This window comes from Typopeltis vanoorti, chromosome 19 (assembly GCF_054136105.1).
Source record: "Typopeltis vanoorti isolate ZY-2024b chromosome 19, IOZ_Tvanoo_1.0, whole genome shotgun sequence".
Classification (NCBI taxonomy): Eukaryota; Metazoa; Arthropoda; class Arachnida; order Uropygi; family Thelyphonidae; genus Typopeltis; species Typopeltis vanoorti.
Genome location: NC_143567.1, coordinates 77,610,353 through 77,637,943, shown reverse-complemented (window position 1 = coordinate 77,637,943; position 27,591 = coordinate 77,610,353). Strand labels below are relative to the sequence as shown.

General features: G+C 33.3%; 1 protein-coding gene across 1 annotated transcript in view; it reads right to left on the bottom strand.

The window, feature by feature from the left end:
- The window catches only part of LOC150096269 (myosin light chain 1-like), a 34,396-nt gene extending 16,828 nt beyond the window's left edge, over positions 1-17,568 (bottom strand). Inside the window, exons 1-2 of the mRNA XM_090409655.1 lie at positions 17,448-17,568; positions 13,239-13,266 (exon numbers count right to left, since the gene is read on the bottom strand). Of these exons, the coding sequence (XP_090265781.1) occupies positions 13,239-13,266; positions 17,448-17,450 (31 nt within the window). The 5' untranslated portion in view covers positions 17,451-17,568. The remainder of the gene's footprint in view (positions 1-13,238; positions 13,267-17,447) is intronic.
- Between the last annotated feature and the right edge of the window lie 10,023 nt (positions 17,569-27,591).

Here is a 27,591-nt window from a genome sequence, read left to right as displayed (position 1 = left end):
ATACCTTTTTACTCATAACTAAAGAGGGCGAGCTTTTACTAAAAACCAGTATTTTTTCTTCGCTTTGAAAGGGAAGAAAAAAGCTTACAAAGAAAAAAAAACTTAAAAAAGCGATGCTGTAGCATTTTAATTTGCCGCAAGCTCTTGATGGACTTGAAATTAGGGGGGGGGGAAAGAAGTTCGAAGTAGAACTAAATAAGTAGTTCAAAAATGCAACTAATAACCTTGTTAAAAACAAATTATTTATTACGAATCCGTTAATTTACACCCTAAGTTACAATGTTTATAGTTAAATGAAGCCTATAACTATCCCCATTCTTGAGGGGAAGGAATTGCGTATTTCATCTACTTCTAGGTGTGGAGCGGGAAAAGGGCTGCAAATTTAATAGATATTTGCAAATAGATTAGCAAATATCTATTAAATATATTTCTTCACTTCGTTTGCAATATGCAATCTTCTAACAAGATATCCAGCAATTCATTTCAAGGTTTCACTTTTAGAAGCACTTTCAAAACTGGATATATTCATAGGAGACTATATGATCTTAAGTGGAATACATTTTGTTGGCTATTTTAGGATAAGGATTTTTGTCCTAATAGAAATACATAGTATTCCGTGTATTCCAAATAGGAATGCATGGAATACACTTCGCATTTGCGATTGTGAGATTATTTGAAGAATTATTCAAAGCATGTTTTCCATCAAGTGGAACACATGCTTTTTGACGGCGTTTTTAGCATTCGCTAAATCTTACATTTTCTCACTAATGGCAACGTTTCATCAATATTTTAAAGCACAGTCATAGGAAATAATTTAGGGCAAACAACGATATATCTGACTGATAATGTCGTACAGCCAGCTTTTTAAATTACATACTCTATATTAAAAAAAGTGTGGTCTAAGACAAAGCCAAGTGCCCAAGTAAGAAAGATCGGTCTTGTCTCAATTTCTTATTATTGCATAGTTAATTATAATTAACGGAGAGCAATAAACAAATAAAATAATATATTTGATTAGGTACACTATTAAATCAACCATTAATCAGAAAGGCGCGGTATTCAAAATGTGACTAAACCTCAGGTATGGATGAAATCAGCGTTATACGTTATGCGGTGTTAGAAGCAAACCCTTTTTTAAAAAAGTGGCATATAGTTTGTGAACATTTTTGTTGGCGTGAGATTTGTAAATATCCATAAACAAAACAAACAAAATCTAGAATCGCATTCTATATAATATATGTGTATATATGGCATGAATAAGATACGTTGGTACACTTTAATTACTACGTAAGAAATACTAAAAATGAGGAGACATATTTTTATACTAAGTTTAAATGAAGTAACGGAAACTTGGATTAAGTTAAATATATATAAAATATATAATTTTAACGGCAAAAATCTAATTTGGTAATAATAAACTTACTTCTAGGCAAAATTATAATGTATTTACAATAGTCAGCAGTTCGTTTAAAATCAAAATAGATTCAAAATTCGGGTTATTAAATTACTTTATTAAATTTCATAATTCATATTTGGCTGTTCAATAAAAAATTAGTTTGGCTATTATGAATTAGGATAATTTAAAGTTCTAAACATGCACCTTAATTAGGTACGAAATTTCAAAAAACATAGAAAAACAACTGCCCGAATTTATAAAATATTTTATTGTTTTGTTTTCAATATAGACTTGTAAACATCACATAACAGTGGATTATTTGTATCTAAATTGGGATAATTTACATCTGAATTTTGCATAATATAGTAAATCACTGTGACATCACTGGGCCATGGTCCAGCATAAACGATGTCAAATGCAGAAACATCCCTTAGATACCAAGCAGACCAATATTTGAGAATTTCAATACGTTTTCATAGATCTATTTAATGCCCCTTAGGAACAATTTTTTTAAACATTTTAAACAGCCACGAGCTTTCTAAAATGTTTAAAAATATTTATATGTTTATAAATAATATTTATATTATTTATTATTATAAATTTATTATTATAATATTTAAATATTTAAATATAAAACTATTATTTACAATTAGAGATATTGAAGAATATCAATGAGGAGTCGAAAAATCGCAGATGTTGTAATTACTTTTAGGAAGCCTGTTAAGTCAAGTTAATTATTTAACAGAATTAATCAAAACATTAAGCGACTTTATTGGATAAAAATAATGAATTATTTCTCTCTCTCTCTCTCTCTCTCTCTTTTTTTTTAGAGTAAAAAAAAACAAAACAAAAAAACACGCAAAACACAAGAAAATCAACCACAGCGGTCTGAGATGTTTTGTTTTTAACGTTGAAATTCTAATTTAGTTTTAATTATCAGGCTTTCGTTCAGTAAGTGCTGGTGAAATATATGCGATATACTATTTAAAGAGAATAGTTCTAACCAGTATTATTTGTTCGACGAAAACCAGATCGCAGCTGAAATGCCTTCTCGTCTTTTTATGGAATAAAATCCATCAAAGACATTTCCATTTAAATTTTCAAGTCTGCTGATTCCGAGTTCTATCAAGTAAAAGAAAAGCGACAAGTCTTTACTTTATAAATCGAAGTTGCATTACTCTCAGGGTAATCCGCATTTTGGAATTCTGCCATTTTTAAGCTTTTGTGTTGATAGAGGACGTCTGGAACTTTCAAGTGTACAATTCTTCACTAAAATTTTAAAAACATGGCTTTATTCGTAAAGAAATTAACCCTTTTTAGTATGCAGAAGAGAGTAATGAAATATGTAGACGGATAATATTAGAAAGTCTTACCAAGACTTTCTAATATTATATTTCTCTTCTTAATTCCTGTCATAAATTCTTATAATACTACTTCTCAAGATTCAAATAACGAGTTAGGAGATTGATATTCGAAATCACACCGTAATTCATTAAAGAAAGAACTAACATCATATATGCTTTTCATGTATAATCCTCCCCAACGAAAACAACACAACAAACAAAACATTAATTTTCAAATTATTATTTTAATTCTGTCTGCAAATAAGAGGTAATATTTATTTAACATGTTTCTGGGATTGCTAATCCACTTCTCTGTTCTGTTTCCTACAATAAAATAGCGCTGGAGATGAAATACCGTTGTAAGAAATTACTATTGTGAAGAACTTTCTTCATAATTATTAAATTATTTGTTAATCTACGCCTATATTCTGAATACTTTTTTTATCCGAGCATATAACACCATTTCCATAGCAGTAATATCCAATTCATTATCTTCCTACATATGTCTGTTAACTAACTGACTTATCTTCCAAACATGATTTATGAAAGCAATTAACATATACAAGACGTGTCATCGAGTAAGCGGTTTACGTTGAATAGCTGATATATCTCTGTCGATTATAACTAACCTAGTTAAAGCATATCCATCACAACCTCTAGAAGTTTTAGAAGCCCGAAAATACCTCGCTTCACTTAATTATCTCTTCTTTGACGTTCTACGCATTATTATAAATATTCATTACCATTGGAAAGTTCTATTACAGTGGAAGTCCATGCATGGTAATAAGACAGAAGTGAACATTTTACTTTTCTTAGTCTATACATGCCCGACACGAAGTCTGCGACTATTTGCATGCGTCTGATAGGTCATGGGAGTGATCATCATAGTCTGAATGCAATCAGGTTCGAGATACGTTGCAAGAATATTCACCTTCTTGAATGAAAAACATGCCTTTTAATTCAGGCTACTTTCGAAGTATTTCCTTATTTAACAGAGTTACTACAGCTCACTGAAAGTATTGGCCATATTTAGTCTGTAAGAGATTTCAGAATATTATTTCCCTTGCCGTTACTCTTTCTAACTTCATGTCTTTCTTTAAGAGCGTATTGAATTCGTTAGATTAACCTTTTGTTTTTCTAATCATAACCAATTTCTAATCAGATTAGTGCAGTGATGTTCCAACTGTGTTCTGCTAGAATGTTCGAGTTCCGGAAAAATGTTTTAAATAAAATTATAATTTTTTAAATATTTTTCCAGAACATTTTCATAATCAATTTATAGTTTATTGAAAAATCTCGTTGTGATTACCCCCTCGTCGTAATTTTTTTTCCCTCCAGAAATTCGGTTTTTTTCCATCCCGCGTACAAGCAAGGACATCTATCAAGAGAACACCCGCAATTTACAGAAAAAATATGGTGGTGGTGGTGGTTGTGGGCGGTAGATGGCGTTCTATGCTGATGGTAATAGTAGCGTATTCGGTAGTTGGAGGATTAAGTAGAGGAGACTGTGTGTGTGTGTGTGTCCCACGATGAGTCTCCAAGGACTCCTTGGAGGTGTCACGTAATAATAGTAATGGTAAAATAATCATAATTTAATAAAACTATATCGCAGTAAGATTTTTAAATATCCATACAACGCTCTCACTCTCTCTGGAATATATGAATTTTAATTGTATTTAAACTTAAAAATACGTACTGAATTAGGTTGTACTGAACAGCGTTATATAGAAATAATATTTCTAGACCACACGGTTTCATAACTGTTGGAAGTTTGAAGTAGAGGATTTCCTCATTATTATTATAAAATTTCTACACTACAAAAACTTTACAATTGTGCGCCTGTTAGTGTTTTAATAATTTTGGTAATAAATATTTCCAGTAATCATAAAAATGAACGATATTATATTTGTTGATGAATATGTTGCTACTTCTAATAAGAAGACTAACGTCAATTATTTCTTAATACAAATGGAGACAACTTCAACCATATAAGCAATGATTATATATTAATTGATATAAGTGCAACAATTCTTTACTATTTATTTAACAATATATGAAGATTCATTCAAGCGAAGAAATTGATTCAGATGTCATTTTTTTATGCATTTTTGACATTAAATACATTGAAATCCAGGGTGTGTACAGTATGCACTTGGTGATTGTGTTATACGAATAGCGGCATGCTTATAACCAGTCTACTTATAGTACGACAAAAAGTTTAATTTAAATTAAAATGATTTTTTAAAATTGTTATATGTCACGCTCACACCAGTGTCTGCAGAATGTATAGCATATCAGTGTTGTGTGTGTGTGTGTAGGCAGAGATTAAGAGAAAATGAGCCTATTGATATTTTGCTTTGCTGAAGGTAAGTGAGGACATGAGGAAGGCTGCTGTTACGAGCTTGAGCAATTGAGATATGAAGCCAGTGTATTATGTCTTTAATTGCGTATGTTCTGATGAGAAACATAGTTTCTGGGAGAAAAACGCCTTTTCGACTCTGAGACCGGCTAATTCACCTTCTGTTGAAAAGCCCTTATAACAGTTTTTCGCATCCCAGACGGGATTCAACCCCAGGTCTGGAAAGACCTGGATTTGAATCCAGTCTGGGATGCGATTAGCCGAACTTCCTTCTTCTGAGCATCATCAAGAATTTTTAGGAAAGTGTTTGGTGCATCACCCCAAATTTAAGAACAGTTAAGGAATTCTATGTTTGGGAGGATTTACAGTTAGTAACTGGATGGGTGAAAAATAGGGCTTCAGCAGAAAATAATAAAGTTTTTAGAGACTGAGAAGCTGTCGATGTGCTATGGAAAGGCTGAAGATAAATGTCAGTCCAAGTAGAGAACTGTGATCCTGTCTCGTCCTTGTTATTGAAGGTAAGGGAAAGCAAATTCAGTTTTTTTTTTTGTGTGTGTGTGTGTGTGTGTGTGTGAAAAAGACTCTTTTTGGTTGTGTTGGAGATTATCCTAGGTTTTCCTCGCTTCACTGAAGAATTGTCGGGAGATCAGAGTTTAAGGCATGGATTATGGAAGATTTTGAAGTTTCGAATGATTGTGTATTACAAGGTTTGGAAAATAGAGAAGTGAAAAGAATGTACTGTTATCGCCGAAGTTATGATATCGAGGTCAGTGAGAGAAGGCATTTATGCATAGGAAAAAAAGAGGGTGGCAGATGGAAGAGGTCCTAGGCACTTCGACACTGGTGCAGAAATTGGAAGAGGAAGTAATCTACCATGACACGTAGTGCTCGACCAGAGAAAAACGCTGGCTACCCGGATACAGATAAATCGCCGAAGAAGGCTTTGAGCAAGTGTGTAATAGCGAATTTGTTATTAGCATTGATGACACTGTAACTTAAAGTCGCGAGTTTGTTTTAATCATAGTAGAGCGTAGATAAGTATATTGAAATGTTTTTAAAAATCATTAAAAAAATTCCGTATTTCATTTTCAAATGGATCTTTTCTGGGTTATGAAACAACCGAGTTGTTTCATAAGCTAGCAAAGCCTGCATTAAAATACAAACTCAGGGATTTTCGTCAGCATGTCTCTTTTGCTAATACCCATAACAGACTTCATTTCTAATTTTCAAAAAAAAGGTTTAAGAGGATCAAACTTTCAATAATTAAAATATAATTCTAAACAATTTAAATACAGTAAAACAATGTAAAACCGTCAGCAACAGCGCATAATTCGCAGCGCGCTTGCTGACTGCTTTAAATGATCACGTCTTAACATTCTTTATGGCTGAAATTATCTCCAGCATTCCGTACTGAAATGATGAGAGCTTTTCCAGCGTTAATGTCTGAGGTTAGGTGCACTTGCAAGTTTATAGTTACCAAGCAAGCGTGTTGCTACCTCAATGATTGTAAAATACCAGGAAATAAATTTTTACAGACGAACCACATACTTGCTAAACACATTGGCGTATGAATTAAAGCATCTTGTGTTAACGTTGCTTAAATATTTTATTCATTCATTAGGTTAGGCCGAACATAATGAATTAGTTAACTTATAATCTAATGAATAATTAAATATAGAACTAGCTCTAGCTTTCAAGAATAAGCTTTATTCTTGAAATCGGATATCTGAAATATTTTCACTCTTCACACAAATATAGGATCCCATGTAGGCAACAAGCGTTTTATTTATTTATTTCATAAACATGAATTTACAGATATTATAATCATGAAATGCCAATACCTTATAAATGCTTCTGATGAATAAAACCTAGGCAATTGTCCGCTTCGGTGTAAAATCAGAATTTAATTATTCTTTTTTATATGAAAAAAAAAAAGGCCTTTATGTAAACCGCTAAAGTTTTCGTCTGCTAGCTCGTTGAATTAACGGAAGAAAGCGTATATAATCAGACGATAAAACTTGTATTTTATTTAAACCGCGATAATTAGTGCTAGCAACTTTGTCACTTTGTTTATTAGTTAATGTACTTAGATCATTAAACCGTTTATAATTAACTCCTAAACTAGATTAAATAAATTGGAGACAGGCTAATAAAAACAGTGTTAGGAACTTGAGAATACCATAGTTAAGCAGCTACATAGAGACAATGCGAAATTCTTCAAGGTAAAAATAACAGTCGTTGCAATTTTTTTTTTCCCCTTTTGTGTCCCCTGTGGTTTAAAGTTTATTCCAAAAAACCGAAAATAATCAAACAGTGCGATAGCAGAGAAACGATGGTAATTCTAAATGAAGCTATTTTAGAAATCCGTCTCTCGTCTAAATAAGGGAGAAAATCCGGGGATGAAGTCAGGAGGAATGAAAGCAGAGCTTGATGACAATAATATGCCGCGCTCAGTCCTAAATTTAGAAACCCTGACAACGCTAGTTCCTCTTTTAATGGCTATAAGAACTCTTGGCTGGACCCACTATATTTGGGCAGTCGCAAGTACGTGAGATAACTGTTAAGACAAAAGAGATTGTCTGTTTTTTTTTTTTTTGTTTTTTTTTAAACACTTTGATTATCTGAAGCCTGCTTTGTTTAACAAGTTTTCCTTTGCGTATTTATAATTAATCCCAATTATCTGTACAAATATATTTACGTTTCATAAAAGGTCAAAATATAGTTAAATCTATCCTTGGTAATTACGTAACTGTTAATGTTCAGTAGTTGAGGAATCATCGGGAACAAAAATTAACAAAATTTGTGCTGCAATACTGTTGTATGGCCGCAAAAAAAAAAAAAAAAAAAAAAAAAAAAAAAAAAAAAAATTAAAACAGTAACAAACAATTATCGAAGCCTACATACTCGACGTATACTAAATGGAATTTTACGAAGTGTAATATCTAGTAGATGGTATAGTGTACACAGTAGATCGATAAATATGTTGTCAGTTGAATAAACCTTCCACGATGAGTCTGCCGACTGCATGGAGGGTATAGTAATAATAATAATAATCAGATGATAAATTTTGCAAAGATATTATAAAAACGTATATGAAAATTCTAACATCACGCACAAAAAGTATTGTTACTTCCGGAAACACCATAATGTAAAAAAAAAAGAACATCAAGAAGTAAATACACCTAAATTACTAATAAAATTTTAGTAATATCAAAAGACCTCACTGTTGTGATTTTCGAATTTTACCACTTGCTTGTAACCGTTTTTCTCCCAAATCACTACATTACTATAGAATTATTTAAAAATTACTGTTATTGTACAACACGAAAATCTTCGCATAAATTTTTAGACGTTTTGATGCAAACTATTTCAGCACATTCGAACCGACCGCTTTGTTCTCTTTACGGTTACTAAATTTTTCAGAAGTATGCAGTTTTATATTTCATTGTTTTATGTTAATAACAGTGTGTGTGTGTGTGTGTTAAATTCACTATGATATTTTATGCAAACTGTATCAAATTTTAAAATGATTATTAAAATGATTTTGACTGTTATTAAAAATGGCGATGTGGCAGTTTCTTCTTGACGCAATATTTTGAAAACGGTGAAGTTAGTAACCGAATTTTCATTTTCGGTAAATTAAATATCTATTGTGTAGTTCATATAGCCATACAGAGTATGGCTTCGAGTTATATCCAAGAAAACTGCAGTTTTTTTTTTTTTTTTTTTGGCTAATTCGAGGATAAGCTAAGATATCGGATATCACAAGTTATTTTCCTAATACTAATTATTCGGACAGAAAGATCGACTGAATTACGAGGCAAAATCATGTTATGCAATAGAAATACTTTGAAAGTATCTTTCAAGGACACACACACAGATTTTTTTTTACAATAATAATACTTTTCAGTAATGCATTAAAAATAGTGAAAATGAAAAATTTAAACCTCAGCGTCATATGTAGCTATCCACATTATTTATATATAATAGTTAATAAAATATCGACATATTCAGTCGAGAAACCTTAGTAATTGTTTTTATTAGTTTGATTCTAGCTTTTTATTTTGAATGTATGTAGATAGATATATTGATAATGTGCTATCCAGAAGTATAATTCGGAAAATTGACAAGCATTCATGAAATATAAATCAGAAAATTGACAAGAATTCATGAAACATAAATCAGAAAATATGCTAATCATTTAAAAAACGATCAGTTTGTAGTCATAAGTTCTTCCACATCTCTGAATAATTCGGGTAACCATCAAGCGAAATTGTAATTATCATTACACTCACTGTATATGACAATCATTGCGATACTTTAGTATCCTCTTTCGCATTTAGAGTCTGTGGGGAGTGATGGGGGGGGGGGGGGGGAAGTAGACAAATTTGTCAAGAACAAGTCTTTGGCAGAGTTTCAGAAAGAAAACAAAAATGAATCCTCTTCATTACGTCATACAGGGTACGTTCTTTTCTCTAAATGGGTGCTGTTGGCAGAACCCCCATCTCTGTTACTCTTTCTGTAAATAGCGGTCAATAATTAGGTCGAGTCCCTATCCTAAACTGTATGGACAGTGACAAAAATAGTTTCTTACAGTACGTAGCCTGTTGCGTTTAATGGGGTGGCGACCAACATGAAATAAAACTGACTCTGCATATTTATATATTTATGCTTATCGTAATTTGTTTATTCTCTTGCTTCGTCTAATGACGACTGTATTCTATTGCACAATAAAGCAGAATGCTCAATTTAGGTATGACGGGTCTGTCTAGGAAAAGAACAAGGTTAAAAATATTCTACGTTTCTGTGAACGCCATTTTTTATTTAAAGGGCGTTTATTTTTTAAATTAGTGATAATCAAATGTATGATGTCTCTTAACATCTGTAGAAGAAGGAAGCTATCTTGAAAAAGAGAGAGAGAGAGAGATCAAGTCAAACGGCAGTTAACGCCAAAGACGTTAACACATATTCATGTTTACGCTCCTGCTCCGGCCATAGCGCTGGAGATTGCGCTTCACGGTATCCACTTTTCATAATTTGAATACCTTATTCTATCCTTGCAAGATATTTGTTTATCGTGTTCAAAATAAAGTAGTCCTGATTATTAAAAATAAACAAACAGGAGTTATGATATATATATATATATATATATATATATAGTTGTGAGTGAATTCGATTCCTTCCTATCACTTCATGAGTTAACATTACTCGTGGAATCGGTTTTGATGCGTTGAAAATATGAAGCAACATCTGAAAAGTTTGCAAAATAGTTTTTTAAGCTATATATTTCCCTTAGCCAGGAAGCAGCTTTTAGTGAATAAAAAAACCCTTTCATTATCAGTCAAACACTGCCAAATATGACCTGTCAGATTCAGAGTAACCAAAATTCTTGTTTGCTTCAAAAAGATTCCTGAAAACAGCAGAAGGAATAAACTTATTCTTCTTCATTAGCCATTTTCTGTCCACTGCTTGGCGATGGCCTCCTTCCCCCCCCCCCCCCCCAAAGTCCTCCATTCAGTTATATTGAGACTTTTCTATGGCACTGAGTTCCAACCATCTCTTTAATCTCATCCATAGAGAAAAGCCTGGTCTTCCTGTAGCTCTTTTTCCATCTGGGATACCATTCTGATTTCTCAACTTTGTCCATTTCTGAGTGTTACTTTTGCAATATGACCTATCCATTGCCATTTGGATCTTTTAATGGCTGTTATAATGTCTATACTACGCCAATATTATTCTGGTTGAGCGCTAATTCTGAATATCAAGCCCTATCTGACAAAGCATTGAAGCATGTACAAGTTTAGATTCTCTGGTTAACCTTAAAAGGAAAAAGCGAAATTTTCTTATTGAAAACTTCTTATTGTAGAATTACATCTTTATTAAACTTCCCAAATCCCTGTCATAGTGTCTAATATCTTAGGAAATAAAAAACAAACTATTATTATTAATTTGTTTCGTATTCAAATTAGTTTTTTTTTTTTGAATTGTGTTTATTCCAAATACACTATGTTAAACTCATAACAGATTTTTATGTTTTGTATAGCCCTGCCCTTTTTCAATATTATTCTCACGTAGGACGGTGGTACGTCGATGAGGTCGTGTCCCAAATATAGTTAATATTTGCCTTATGTCTAGGAAAAACACCTATAGAGATAGGTTCAAGAGACATTTTTTCTCTTGAATTTAAAACTTTGGTTATTTGTACAAAGCTATGAAACAGATGGTAATTATTTCCACATGGCAATTTTTCATGTTAACACTATTAAAATATTTGTACAGCTATTAGATATCAAATATTAGAATTAAAAACCAAAATTGGTATGCTTACCGAGAATGTTCACTAAATGTACATTTCCTGTGGCTACTTAACCACGTTAACAAATTTTTTTATGAATAGCAAACGGATAGATAAATCCTCGGAAACTAATCATTTTTACTCACTGCTTTAAAGAATTCAAATGAGACTCATTGCAGGTTCCCCTACGAAGATCGTTGATATCACCCGCTATCAACCTCCCACTGTTCTCTAACGAGTTCTAACATCTTTCTGCCCTTTACCTTCAAAAATAACCGTGACTTTAATGTAGGAGACGCAGATGTCTGCCAGTTATCAACCTTTCACAGAAGGTTAGTTTAGCCACCCCCAACAAACGCTGGCTTTAAGCCAGCATTTCAACCTCTCACTTGACGGCTCGATAACAAATGTTGGACCTCCTGCAATGATTGTCTCACATCAGTGATACAAAACAATGCGTGGGTCTTAAAAAACGAATCGCGACACTTCTCATTAATTTCTTTTCTGCTTTAACAGCTGAAGACGTCAATCAAGGTGACGGTGTTTAAGCGGAAGATTTATTTATTATAGGCCTGATTGGTAGCATCGCAGACTCTTAATACCGTTTAGAACTTCCGTTGATAAGGTTTGAAAATACATATATTAACATTTTCTTAATTTTTTATTTTTTCAGCTCTTGCTATATGGATCCATTAAAATGGATTTATTGCATGTGCTGGCAAATCAAAGAGAAAAGTTTAAGAATGAAAGAAATTGCTAAATATAAATAATAATTCTTGGCTTCTTCTGCTGTACCGTTTTTTCATTCGTTTTGTTTTGCTTCTGTCTACTCTTTTCAGAGATTTCTAAGTCTTAAGTTCCTTCCAGAACTATACTCCTATGGTCTTGATGATCGTCATTATTCTCTGCTACGGTTCATAATAAGCTTTAATAAGCTTTAATTTCAGTGACAAAGGCGATTAAGGATGAGGTGATTCTTGCTATACTCCTACAATGTGTTCTGAAAACGAATGAATGGAACAGCAGATGAAGTAATCCCAGCGCAGCATCCAGGAATATGAGGCTGTCAGATTTGTTGGTTCGATGAATTCCTTAAATACCTATAGGTTGCCATAGTAACTCATAACAACTACGCTGTGCAGTGAATACTAACTAATCCTTAGGTTTAGATTCTAATGATTGATGGTCAAGCAGCTTTTTTACAGTCTGCAACTTCATAATCTTCATCTAATTTTATCAGTGATCAGCGCTAGTAGCAGATTTGGTCATTGAAAGAATCGCAGACTTGAAACAGGCCTAAATTGCAATGTTAACAGTTGATTATCCTATGGATGACTAAACATTGAATCCGTTTAAAAACAATTGGGTTACTTCAGCTCTTAAAAATATTAAAGAACATCGCCTTTCCTTCTCGAAAGAGCAAAAATTCATTGTGTAATATAGCAAGAAAAATAAATCTTCACCGCGATCCAAATCTCATTTATATTTTAATGAGTTTGTTTTCATTTCCACTATTATTATTGTGATATCAGTACAGTTTATAGATATGTGCTTGGGGGAGGGGGGGATATGTAAAATAATTATAGTTTTTTTTTATCTTCCCAAAATGTATCAGGTATGCTGATTATCATACTACTTCAATCTAAGTTTTCTCATTATTGAATTTTGATACCTAAAGAACACTCGCTAGAACTCCATAAACCTTAAAAATTTTCAGTGGCTTCATGAACACATAACTTCATTATGTGTTCATGAAGCGGCAGCCGTTTAACATAGACAACAAAATTGTATGCTACTTTATAAAACATACAGAAAATACTTAATACAAAAAATCAAAGTGCTTACCTTCAACTTCGTATGATTTCAGGTCTGCCTACGGAAACAATAAAAATAAATATTAATACGAATTTAATGAACCAATAATAATAATAATAAGAAGAAGAAGAAGAAGAAAAATAAGAAGAATTGATTTCTGAAATATTTACACAATTACAATAATCATCTTTAGTGACATTCCAACTTGTAATTTTTACAAAATTCAGCACTAAGTGCTGCCTGCATATGTGATTCATTTTCTATTTTGATAATGATACTTTTTTTGCATCTATATTTACAACACGTGTTCTTCTAATATTAACAATGAAGATTACGCGGAATTTTTGAATAATGGATAATAATAATAATAATAATATGATAATGTCTCAGATAAATTACATACATAAGATTATTACAGACATTTTTTGCATGCTTACACATTATAATAACAATTTTTGTATTTTCATCGTGCAGAGTATTTACATATTTACAATTAATGCATATTACGCTTGATGATCTGTACATTATACTGTACGCAGTTTAAGGCACATTATTTCTTTTCAATATTTTTTCTTTGGATACAAATTCATATATTTTTTTTTATATCTATATCTTCATTATTATTATACACCGTACTGACTGTTCTGTTACATAATTTGCAGTCTTTGATTATGAGGATTACGTGTGGATGAGTGAGGCAGTTTAATCCCACCTACTTCGAAGCTTGGGTTAGCTTCGAAATAGGTGGGTATAATTATATACTAATATACTACTGTAATTTGAAGACCATGTATGGAAGTTGGATAACATTCTAGTCAAAATATTTGTGTGGGAAGCTCACAATATGTTACAATTTAGTTGAATAGCTGCCTTACATAATAATTTTCTTGAAAGTTGGGGTCGTTTATGTGACGGACTAATAGCCTTTTCCCCATTGCATTTTAAGAAATGCGTCAAGCTTTAGTCAATAGTTGCTATCTTTCACATATTTATTGCCACAATGTTATGGTAGATTATTATAATCTGTTTATTATGGCAGAGTATGCATAAGTCATTATTTTATAATGAATTTACATATGGGCAATATATGGATTGTGATCCCTTTCATATTTCTGAAATATGTAATCAGTCTGTCTGTCTAAAATATGATCGGTCATATAGTGGTGACCAATTTATCCTTCACGCTAAAGCAAATTTAAAACTAATTCCAGTAAACTATGGGGCATGTTTGATTAAACAGCGTTTCATTTTAAGCAATTGAAAACGATGCCAGGGATTACGATGACGTCACCAATAGTTATGCTACTCAGAAATGTAGAAGAATAAATAATATATTATTTTACACTAGGATAATAATTAAGCTAATAATAATAATTTACTTTAATAATAATAATAATAATAATAATAATAATAATAATAACAACAACAACAACAACAACAATAACTTGGGGGGGGGGACTATCCAAACCTCAGCCGAAACTGAGTGTTGGAAGAGAAAAACAGCAGCAAGTTAGCCAAATTATATATTAAACGGCGAAATAATATTTTTCTTAAAGAAACAATTTATACTTGCTATAATATGCTCCAAAAATTGCATTATTGCTCTTACTGTATGTAAATATTATATATCACAAAACACTTTTAACCATCTTTTAAACTAGCACTACATTGTTGGTAAACTGATACTTAGAGCTTCTGGTAGCTCCGTTCGGTTTAGGCGAAGCCTTTTAGTTAAAAAAACTGCATTTTGAATCCCGTCTAGGACGCGCAGAACCTTAATCCAGGCTTTTTATTCGAAGATGAGTTAACCAGTTTCATATTGAGCCGAAAGAGTTTTATCACTCTCGGAAAATCGGGTTTTTCATTCCACAACAGGCAAACGCGTAATTCAAACACAAAAATATATTTAGGCATAAATTTAATCCACTTATCTTAAAATTATGGTTAAGAAAGCCAATATAGACAAGTGGTGGGTCTTAAGGACCTGCAGTAATAGTTATCACTATTATGAATGCTGCGTGCGGTGAAAAAAAAAAAAAAATTGCTAAATGCTTTATAGTAATTAGTATCACAATATATACCTCTATATCACAATTCTGCTCTAGTTAATATTTATTTTATTTTATTTTTTGCTTTAGTCGGATTAGAGGAGAAGGAATGCGAGTAAGAAAGTAAACTATCTTTTATACACGCACACACCAAAAAAAAAAAAAAATCGGTTATTCATAATATCCTAGAAAAACTGCGACAATTTTGGAATCTGATTCGGCGACAATAAATTTATGGTAACTTCACAAATCATTCAAAAAGGAAGATAGCCAGAGTCAATAATACACAATCGAATGAAAACTCTTAAGGAAATTACAATCTAGAAAATCATATGCATCGCGCGTTATTTTCTAGCTTGTGATTTCCTTATTCATGATTTAATAGTTGTAGTTACGATATAAATATCTCGAGAATATAAGAAGCTTGTTCCTGTAACTCTTTTGTTTTCTAATTCGAAGTAATGATCGTAATAGGAACAACCTGATTTTCATATTCTTTGAAGTAGTCTAAAGAGCAAGACTGAAAACACAGTGGTCTGCCGAATTTGCACAATCAAACTATTTCACTTTACAATTATAAAAACGAATGCATAAAAATGTGTTTTATTGCACACAATAAAGTATATTCGTACCACTTTTATATATAATTTAATTAGCAAAAACTGCTAATTAAAAAAACTGCTAGCGATAGTTTTGTTAAGAGGAAAAAAACAACAATGCAGATTGATCACGTGAATGCACTTGGTTAGCTCTTTGTCCGTTTCGCTGATAGATATATCCATAGAACAGTGTGGGTGAACTGTCAGATGATTACACAAACATATCGTCCATATTTCCATGGCAACGAAATCACTTCGTTCAAGGTCGTGAATGGTTTCCATGGACACACACTTCTCACAGTTCAGTAGACAAACAAAACATAGATTGTCATGAATATCCCTCAAGATGCTGCATCAGGGAACCCGATGCAGTAATAGTTGGCATTTTTGCAAGAAGTCGTCTTGTTGATTCCGTTCAATAGAACTGCCTTCTTCACCATGAGATAAGAAGTAGATCTACTGTAACAAGGGTAATTCATAACTGTTATTCACCTCCTTTCATTTTATGATGATTTCCTTCATTTATTGAGGTCTGTAATACTACTATCCGCCTATCACTTGTTACAGAAGTCTCGGAAAACTTGAATATTTGCCAACTATTTTCGCATTAGATCGAGTTAAATTCTTAGAATAATCATTAATCTCCTCTCGCTAAAGAAAAGCACTCTTCTTAGTAAAGAAACTTCTTATTTATCTATCTGGCAGTTAAAATTGCATAAAAATCTTAGATGTTCATGCAGTTCCTACCCCACGAAAGTTTTTTTTTTTTTTTTTGTAAACCTATAGTACATTTGTACCTTGAGTGGGCTATAGATAATTGTTTCTCTATTTTTATTAAGTTTATATATTTTTATTTACTTTTTACTTATTCCGGTAACTCTGCACTAGACTAAATGATGCATGGAAGTTTTTCATGCCACTTCAGCCTCCAGTAAGCGAAGTGGTAGTGGTTTCACACCGGATGATGAAGCTCATCTCTCACCGAAAGACAATCACTAACATCCATGCCCCGCAGCGTTCGAACCAGCGAGTTGTTGCTTGGAGAGTGGTACGGTAACCACTTGGCCGGCTAGGCTGGCAGAATAATACGATTCCTGAACTGTTTCATGCATTTTGCTACTTTTAAGGATGAGTCGATAACGTGATTTTTTTTTTAAGTTACTACTTATAATTCTTAGAAGCTTGTATTTTGGAGAGGAGAGAGATAAGCAGCAATTTGCATAAGTATTTTTACAGAATTTAGGTGTTTAATTTTTTTAAGAGAATTTTTATAGAACTTGAATATTTAATTTTTTTGCAGAATTTTTTTTCCCGTTTCTCTCTCTCTCTATTGATCCATTGCCATAAATAAACGAAACGATTTCAGTATTAAAACACTGAGATGCAACGAGTTATACTCAAACGATTGAATTTTCGGACGATTTCCAGAAATTTCTGTCTAATGTACCTAAATCTTTGTCTGACTTCAGTACTCAAGTTTCCTAAGAAAATTTGAAGGTCAAAAAGTGTCAGAAACAAACATACATACCATGCATTTAAGTACGTTATTTTCATATAATCTGTAATAAATAAAATAAAGGAAATCCAATTACCATTTCAGTTACTTGTTAGTGACCGTTCGTCGAGGTCCTGGCGGTGCAACAGATTCAACCTGAATGTGAGACTAGTCTATCTCATTCGGTTTTTACGATCCAGGGATAGAGGGCACTGAAGCAGGTCCAAGAGTTCAAGATAAAAAAAAAAATAATCCTGCAGTTACGTAGTAAGCACATGACTTTCCTTTGTAACTGCAATGGCATTTCGGCACCACTCTGAAAGAAGAGAAGACAGTGGGGTATCGTCTGTTACGTAGCAACTCCCTGTGTGTCTTTGTGTGAGAGTGAGAGATGCTATAAACAAACTGGAGACCTACTTTCTTTAGATAACGGCAGGAATGTCTACAGACATTAGTGAAATGTTTTTTCATGTAGTGTCAGAAGCAGTGCAACTTTTCCCTATGGAAGTACATTACGGTTAAGCCTATGTGTTGAATTTGATTGTTGATCGTGTGTTCTGCTTTTGATATATATATTTTATTAACCATTCTCTAGTTACACTGCTAAAATTGGGATAATCGAAGGTCAATTTAAGCTCAAAAGTAGCTAATTCAGAAAAAGAACAGTCCTTCACTTGAACTGCAATTTAATCGTGGTTACCTTCTTGCAAACTTTTCACTTTCTAGTATAAAATATCTTCCTGCTGACGACATAAATTGAACTAAGATTAGGGTTCTATGATGCCGGACGATCTTTGACATCTATGAAAACATGTCGTATTTGTTTAGGGCTTGAAAGCAGAGTTAAATACATTCTCGCATATTTCATGCATGATATGAATGGATCTTCTTTATTATTATACTGAGTAGTTAAATACCGCCTTCCGGAAATGGAATTTGAAAAGCCATTGATGTTACTGCATCCATGACGAAGAAGAGAATTAAGATGAGAAGGGTCCAACACAAAAAAAAAAAAAAAAAAAAAAAACCGCAGTAGAATCCAAGTAAACTGCTTCTTCCAAGTTAGTAAAAAATATCGTGAAGGGTTCCAAATATTCCATTGTCAATTTGTGTTCAGCTGAGCAAAATGTCAGAGACTGAGCGAAAATCTCCGTTATAATGAGAGTTCAGAACCGTTTAAAAAATGGTCTTATAAAAATGCTCGTTATAATCTAAAAAAATTTTAAATGATCCTCTTTGAATCACGCGATAAACACGGTAATTAGGTTTCTTTCAGACTACCATCTATACCACAATCATTTTAATTAAATTCAACAGCCTGCTCATCTTACAAATTACAATTATGCTTTGAATGTGTTAGTACGAGCAAACATCGCCCTCTTCTGAAGCCTGTCATGAACAAAACTTGTAGAGCTTTATGAGGCCTTAAAAGTTTACGAAGCTTGTTGCAACGTTTCTTGTGTTATAATGCTAACCCGCAGAAAGGATGACCGTTATGAATGCGATTCTAGTCCCAAATTAGAGGAACTTCTAGGCATTTATCCAGCTCCTGAGCTAGTCGATATGTGACACAGGAAAGTAGCGTTTTCTCTTGGAAAATTATTTTTTAACATCTCAGAGAAGATCGCTGGAACTCGCACTGTTTCAGATAATAATGATAATACGAGTGTTAGGGATTAGGATCACGAAATGGTGCAGTTTGATGGACACTGGCTGCTTCCAATTGCCAAAAGTTAGTTAACACCAATAGAACTCTTTGCAAGGATTTATTATAATGTAACAGCCTCCGTAGCTCAGTCGGTATAGACGCAACTCTTTCGTCGGAAAGACCTGGGTTCGATTCCCGTCCAAGATGTGAGGAACCTTTATCTAGTCTCTTTCGACAAAAGCGGAGTTAGCCGGTCTCATACGAAGGGTTTTTGATCCCCAGAACAGGCAAACCTGCCCCTTGAACACACACACACACGGATTACAGTCAGGAATATTTATGAGCCAGCTATAAGGCCTGATTCGTCAGCTATGCCGGTTCCGAGCCCGGATAAAAATGAGGCGGGGGGAATTGAGATGGTATCGTATTTCCCCGTAAAGGGGCCTCACGGCCGTTGTATCATCATACGCTAAATAAATAAATAATTATAATATAGCAGTAACTGTACATCAGTGTTTCCCAAAGTGTAGTACTCGTACCACAAGTGGTATGCAAAATGTTTGACGCGGTGGGGGAGAAAAATCACAAAAATTAAAAAGACACGAAATTATGAAAACAGTTGCTTAAATGGACAGTATTTTTGGCTGCGCAAATTCTAAGTGAAAATCGACTTTTCCGTTTAGAATGGTAGATAATACCACTGCTTAATAAGGATTAAGCTACTGAAAACAAAGCAATAAATCTTCCTTTTTTTCCAGAAGTTTCTTGAAAACTATGGTATAAATATTTTTAATAATATTGATGGGTCAATTAAGCAGAAAGAAAATGCCTAACGCTTAATGCCAATATTTATGCTCATGCTTCGGCCATGGCGCTGTGGTGGCCGACTCACGGTAACCACAACGTCCATCATTAGAATAACCTCAATCTGTCCGTGCAGGGTATATTTATATCCGTTTTCCATGTTCAATACAAAATAGACATGATTATTAAAAATAACAAAAAAAGAGGAGCAGCTGTGGCATATATGCCTTAATTGTGGGTGAATTTGATTCCTTTTTACCTCTTTAGTTAATATTAAACTCGTGGAATCAATTTGGATCTGTCGCAAAATATGAAGCAACATCTGAAAAGCTTGCATTGTAGTTTACGTAAGTATTTCGCTTAACTGGACAGCAGATTTTAATAAAAAAGTCCATAGTTTTTCAATATCTCTGATTTTCTCTATTATTTCTCCCTAGCGACGAAGTTGTGTCCCAGCCAGTATTTAGCTACTGCAACTTTGAGAAACATTGCTGTGCATAATTGAAAACTTATCTCAGTTCCATTATTTTTATTATTATAAAATACATGGGATGTTTTCGTTGACAAAACATCCCACGTATTTATTCAGTAATAAAAAAAAAGTTACAAGGACGTGTGGGTAATCAAAAACAATGTAAATTAATTATTCATCTCAAAAAGCATAAATTCGCAAGTAATGAACTCAATTCTCTAGATCGCACTCAGAATATAAATGCCGAGTTATCTCAGAATGCATTTTCGTTGGTGGCGTGCTATCTAATTATAAAAATTGTGTTTTCCGTAATTAAGTTGTTGACCAACTCCTCTCTGTGCAAAGGAGCAGAAATAACTCCGTATAATAATCTAAATTATAATTTAACAGAAAGGCGGTTCTTCTACTTAGGCTGAATGATAATTCTTGCAAACAGAAAAATAGAGCTGAGACCATTTTAGTAAAGCAAGAGTAGCACATATTTAATATTTTTTAACTCCTTTCCCTTTCGTTTCCACTTTTTTTTTTTAAAATTTTTATTCTCAAGTGACAGACTGAAGGAAACACGAAATATGTTTTCGGGATAGAATAGGACGTGTAAATGTATTTCTAGATTGTCTATGCATTTTAACCTAGGATTAAAATCGCGGTGAAAACTGAAAAATTGTCTTCAGATAATCTAAAACAACACAACTCATTGACTTCAGACTATACTGCATTATCAGGACACAACTACTATCTTCATATTAATCGCCGGGTTTCACACAAATGCAGAAAACTGTGTATGAAACCTTTCTTGAAGTCTAAACGAGATGATCCACTCTTTCTCATGGCAGCAATCAGCCTCAGATTACTTACGCTTTCAGTTATTCCAAATTTATGCAGTAATTTAAATTACGATAGCAAGAATTTCATTTGAAGAATGGTAAATCACGATGATTAGTGGTGACTGATGGGTGCGAAGTGACATGTCTGGACAAGTTACTGCTTATAGTGAAGGTTACATATATCGTGCTACTTCACCCTTTGTCGGTGTTGTCACTGGTCATTTGTGAGATCTTAAAATTCATGCTAATAAATAAGTGTTCTTCACGTGAACTTTAGTAAGATTCAGTCTTTTTCTCACATAAAAAAAGTTATTTTTTTTTGTCTGTTCCTGCCTTCGATCAATAACGGGACAAGATTAGATTTCTCCCTCTTCGAATTAATTAACTTTTAGTCTAAAAGCAATTTTTTTTCCCCAGCTCTACAAGAAAAGAGATTCAAACTCTCTCTCTCTCTCCCTCTCTATCCTTCGTTTTGTTCATGTGTTATTTTGCATAAATAACTCCACAAATTCTAATTCCGTCTCTAATATGAAATGGTCCTTGAATTTCATCTATAATTCAAATACCTTCCAAACCAGTAGTAACACCACAACCAGTCACTAGATATGCTGTTCCGGACACATTCATTTTTAATTCGTCCATGCTATGGAATAATAACGCTATTCCCCATTTATAAATAACACCAACATATTGTCGAATGTAATATATATTTTTTTCCCTTTCTAATCTTTAAGTCATTGCAGTATGTCGATGGTACTATAGAGTGCTTGAAATGAGAGGTAAAAGTAGTTTTCTTCTGAAATTTTTATTTTAAAATATCATTTAACTATCATCTATTATCAGTTGGAAATCTTATTTAAAGGCTATCGAAATAAAAATTAATGGCGACATTAATATCTAAAATCGTTTCGGTTACTGGTGGAAAAATCAAAACGTGTGATATTCGTCACGTGGAAGTAGAAGGCAGAATCACCCCTTAAAATTTATTCAAGTTGCTACTCAGAATTACAGCTGAAGCCACTGAGATTGTTTTAATGTCTATTTAATTCAGTTTTAGAAGATGAAAATTACATTTTTCCAAGAGTTAACCTCTTACTACCACCACCACCGTGCGAGACGGGATAGCTCGCCTTCATTTGATGGGGATCCTTATATTCTTCGCATCCTAGATGGGATATGAACCCAGATAGCCACAACGGAAGAGCAAATATTGCATTTTAGTTGAGTTGCGAGGGCGTTTATCAGCGCCTAGGATGCTATCTTCATCTGTATTCACAAGAAACTCTGAATTACATCTTAGGATTATTGTTTGTGTAGTCACTGAGTATATCTCTTAAAATTCCTTTTGAAAGGAAGATGAATAGCAGACACCGTCACGAAAAATTTCAATACTTGGATAGGTTGTTTGGTGTTTATAGGAGATTAAATCCGATTTTCATTGGATTTAATCTTCTATTAACAGATCCTCAAGATTCCATTGCCATTTTTAATTTAGAACCACTAACTAGCAAGAATGCAGCCAAATCAGAGTTTGTGTTTTTTTTACAGTGGACACTGATCACTAACTATACAATGCTCAGTGTTACGAATGGGAAAAAGAAGAGAATTCAATGCTTCAAATGCATTTTTTTTTATTTTTATAGGAAAATCAATGTATTATACAAATTTCGTTTCTATAATAAGTCGTGGCCCATGCACCGCAATACGGCCTTTGATTCTCTTTCATTCGACCCACTAAATGTTTTGTATAAAAAGCTAAAGATAATACTTAATATCACTCAACAGATCGTTAGATGTTTCATATTGATTTTAGTGTTGAGTCGAACAAAGGAATTGAGGTCTTGCGAGATGCATGGAAGTAAAAAAAAAAAGCTTTGATCTAAATGTAGCAATTACAAGTTTGTTCTTGGCAAATCCATGTAGTTCTATGAATCTATAAATATCGTGGCATACCGGATAAGGAATCATTCACTGCAAAGAGGTGAATCATCTGTGTTGTCTAATGCTTGTTATTGAACTATCGCATGGAAGATAAACGTTGGAGGTAACACGTAAATGCATGTTATTAACGAGAGTAAGAAAACCTACCTCAGTTTTATGCTAGACTCCGTGAAACCACACACACACACACACACTCACTCACTCATGCATTTCTCATCAGCTAATATTTGCCTTTCTTTATAGTAAATTTATAGATGTGTCTGTTTTCTCTCTAAACACCAAAAACATGGTCTAAGTACAAACAAGGCTACCGATCTTTCGCCTTAATACAGTTATTACGTCACTGGCATCGTATGTTAGAATCGCTATGAGTCTGGGCGATTTTTAAACAGAGTTTTTACTGTTCACATGGCCTGACTCTACTGCAGATATTGGCATGAAAAATCTGTACAGATGACATTACAACGAGTTAAAAATAGTTTCGTTTCTCTATAGCAAAGGGTAGATTTGCATTCATCTTACGATACTAATTATCTTCCACTGTAGTGTTAATGTTTTTGTACCATCGAGTATAAACGTGTTGAGTTTCTTTTCTTAAACTGAATTTTGTTTTTTTATAAAAAAATTTAATAACTACATCTGTTGTTTAGACAGCTACCTGGAAAAAAAATATATAAAATAAAATAAAAAACAGAAACGTCTTCTCAATCTCAAAGAAACAAACTCTGAAATCAGGGAAACAAATTAAACTAAGGATAAGAAAAAAATAGTTTCGTCTAGTAAGCAGGCGTATTTGGCGCATTGCCAGTGTGACGGAAAAGGATGTGTGTGTGTGTGTGAGAGAGAGAGAAGGAAATTCGTGTAGGCATACCAGACTACTATATTAATAACACAGTAGCCGGCTAGGATTATTCATATAATAATTTAAGTCTTATTAATCATATTGTAGTTTAATATATTTTTCTGAAATTAATCTGTCTGCATCTTAATCAACAAACATCGATGAGATTGGCTAGTTTCTTGAGTTAGTAACATTTATTGTACTTAAGCATGAAATATCTGAAAATGCTTTATATTTGAAAAAAAAAAAAAAATTCATCGTTCCCTCTAATTATCATAAAGTAATTTAAACAAAATAGGCAAAAAATCAATATCTTATTTTTAATCTTAACATCTTAATCGGAAAATTAGTATATAATACTTAAATGAAACTCGAGGCGTCTCAAGAGTTATCACGGAATGACACAAGAATCGGCTAGAAAATATCGTAAATGTATGATCCCCTGAACTTTCCTTTAATTTGTTCAATAATGATATGGGAAAGGATCTGAGAGGAACTGTTCATTTATTTGCTGATGATGCAAAGTGAATACACATGATGTCAAAAATTTGCAGGATGATTTGGATAGATTGGCAGATTGGACTAATGAGAATGGATGTCAGTTTAAGTGTCGCAAAGTGTAAGGTTATGCATTTTGGGGTAAAAAAATTAGCAGCAGTATGTCACATTGGTGGAACTGTACTCCAGGAAGTTGACGAAGCCAGAGATTTGGGTGTGTTGGTGGATAGGGAGTTTTAGTTTAGGGGGCACATTGCAAAAGTGGCTAAATCAGCTCATCAGATCACTTGGTTACTGAAGAATACTTTGACGAGCAGAGATAAGCAAGTTATTGTTCCTCTTGGAGCCTTGATAAGACCGTATCTTGACTACTGTGCCCAGATCTGGGCCCCAGGGTTTCTTCTTGATGGGGAGGAGGAGGTAGAGAGGATCCAGAGGCCAGTGACCAAGATGATAGCTGGTCTACGGAATGAACCTTACGAGAACAGGTTGAAGATCTGTGGGTTACAGAAATTGGTTGGTAGGCGGAAAAGGGGTGATATGATTGAGACATTCAAATTACTGAAAAGTTTTTACAAGGCAATTTTTCAGAACAGGACTGGTGATGGGAGAACTAGGGGCCATTCACGGAAACTGAGCAAGAGTGTAGTTAACAAGGGTGTTAAAGCTAGGTTTTTTACTTGGAGAGTGGTGAATGAGTGGAATAAGCTGCCAGAGTCTGTTGTGGGTGCCATTACTGAAAATGAGTTCAAAGCAAAGTATGATAGATACTGTGCGAATAGTTGTTCTTGATATGATGTTTAGGGCCTCCGTCGATGAGTCTAAGGACGCCTTGAAGTTGCCCGTAATAATAATAATAATAATATATATATATATATATATATAGAAAGTATTTTACCTTGGGTATAATAAATGTTAAAGTTATAAGCTATTTTAAACCAGGTTTAAAATAGCTTGGTAACTTTAACATATATATATATATATTAATACTAACTAAAGCAGTATCTCTTCTTAATGTAACTAAACCAGTCAATCCATTTAATCTTTGTTTTCCTTCTCTCATTTTATAGTTTCCATTGCTGATTCATATTACAGTAAGAATATAATGAAGCCCCATCTATCGTTGCCAACTCCCAGTTACTGTTCGTATTTTTCTTTAATAATCTCCCTCCCCACACACATTTCTATTTACCTATACGTGGAAAACTGTTATGAATAAAATGAAACTTACGCGCCCCCTGACTCATAGCGGCAATTTATATTTTTATATTCACAAGTACTTGAATCTAATTTGTTCAGTTACTGACGAGCATCGTTAATCATTAGGCATCAGGAAGTTTACATAGATTATTATTTAAAACTGGTACAAATGTTTTATTTCTGTTTTTGCTATGTTTTAAATGCTAGATTTATATTTAAATTACAGCTCTGAAGCTGCCATGAAAGCGTTTTAGGAACCCAGGTGTATAAATGTTGTCTGAAGAAAGGGCCATGCATAGCACACCAAAATAAGAAATCGTTAAAGAAAATAAATAAAAATTCGTTCTTTCCTAATTAAAAAATAAAAAAAAAGTTGTGTAAGGTGACTCAGGTGCAGCGTTTGAACTGTATCTTACCATTGAGATACCAAAAGCAGAACGTGTTGTCATGGAAACATATCTCCCATCCGGTTTTTGGAAATGAAATTATTTCACACACACACACACACACACACACACACACACACACACACACACACACACACACAGGACCTAAGCAGATAGATTCAGTTGGAAACTTGGCCAACAGATGGAGACACATGTCTCCTTTTTCAATTTGGTTTTTCACAGATAAAATTTACATTTTTATAATCTGTATGATTTTATGTGACAAGAAATCGAGTTTACGAGAGTATTATGCCATTTGAAAACAAAACAGTCTTTTGAACTTTTAGATAATTGTGTATGTGTATTTTTTTTTAATTGTGTGACTCTCACCCAAGAAAGGTTGTAAACCTTAAGTATGCCAAGAAATTTTTTTGTTTCATTATATATATATATTATGAATTATATTGTATCTTTTACATAAAATTTAAAATCTCACCCAAGTGAAAGACTCGTAATTTCAACCTGAATGTTTATGTGAAATTTGAACCTGCATGCTATAGGTTTAGAGCGGATACGCTAACCACGCGGTCAAAAAACCTTAAATGAACTTTCAGAGTTGATTGAAAATAAGTTCGTTATTTCAAACATAAGAACAAAAAGAAATAAAATGTTTGTAGCGATACAAAATAGCAATACGTAATTTTTTCTAAAAATTATTTGGAAAGACATTCCAAATAATAAAAAGGCTAAATTTTTGTGCGTAATATGGAATTCAAAATAATAACTTAGTCTAACTTTTTTAAATAACGAAACCTGTGGTGCGTTCATAATTAGATGAAAATTCTTCTAATTAGTCTAACTTTGAAATTGAATGTTTGGTTTGTTAAAGTAGTACAGTGTGTTGATGGTTTGGCTAAATAACCATTTCGTACCCCCAGAAGGAACCTGGAAAAAATTCGAGTTTGGCAAGTTGCTGAAATACAGCATGGAATCAAACAGCAGCACTTCAAAATTATGACGCAAGTTTTTCAACTTGCATAATTCACCGTTTCTTTTCATTCGACTCACATTTTCTCTATATGTGATCATGTAACAGATCGAGCTACTTCAGATACAACTGAAGACGTTTACTTCATAACGCTTTTCCGGTGTGAGTAGACAAAAGCTTATCTGAAAAATTATCAGTTTTATTCCTTTAATGAACCATTCAAGCGGAGCGAACGGGCACACAAGAAGCAGATGGCTGAAGTATTGACTACAGCTGAACGACGAAGCACATGCGGTTTAAAAACAAAACGGACCGTATCTCTTTTTTTTTTTTTTTTGTGCTTTATTTACTTAACAGAAATGAACTGTTTCTTCTTCAATAAATATTCGCCTCTTTTCCTAATCGTACATTATTCGACTCTGACTCAACGATGTCCCATCTCTGTGTATGTTTATCCTGATAAACATACACAGAGTTTTCAATCCAGAACACCTTTTTTTAAAATATTTTTGGCTAACAATCTCCTTGCTCAAGCTGTCAAAGTTTGTTGCTTCTGACCTCTTCACTGAACATCTTGAATGTTTTTGATTTTGGTTCTTTCTTGAAATTTAGATATTCTCCACCTCGATTCTTCTG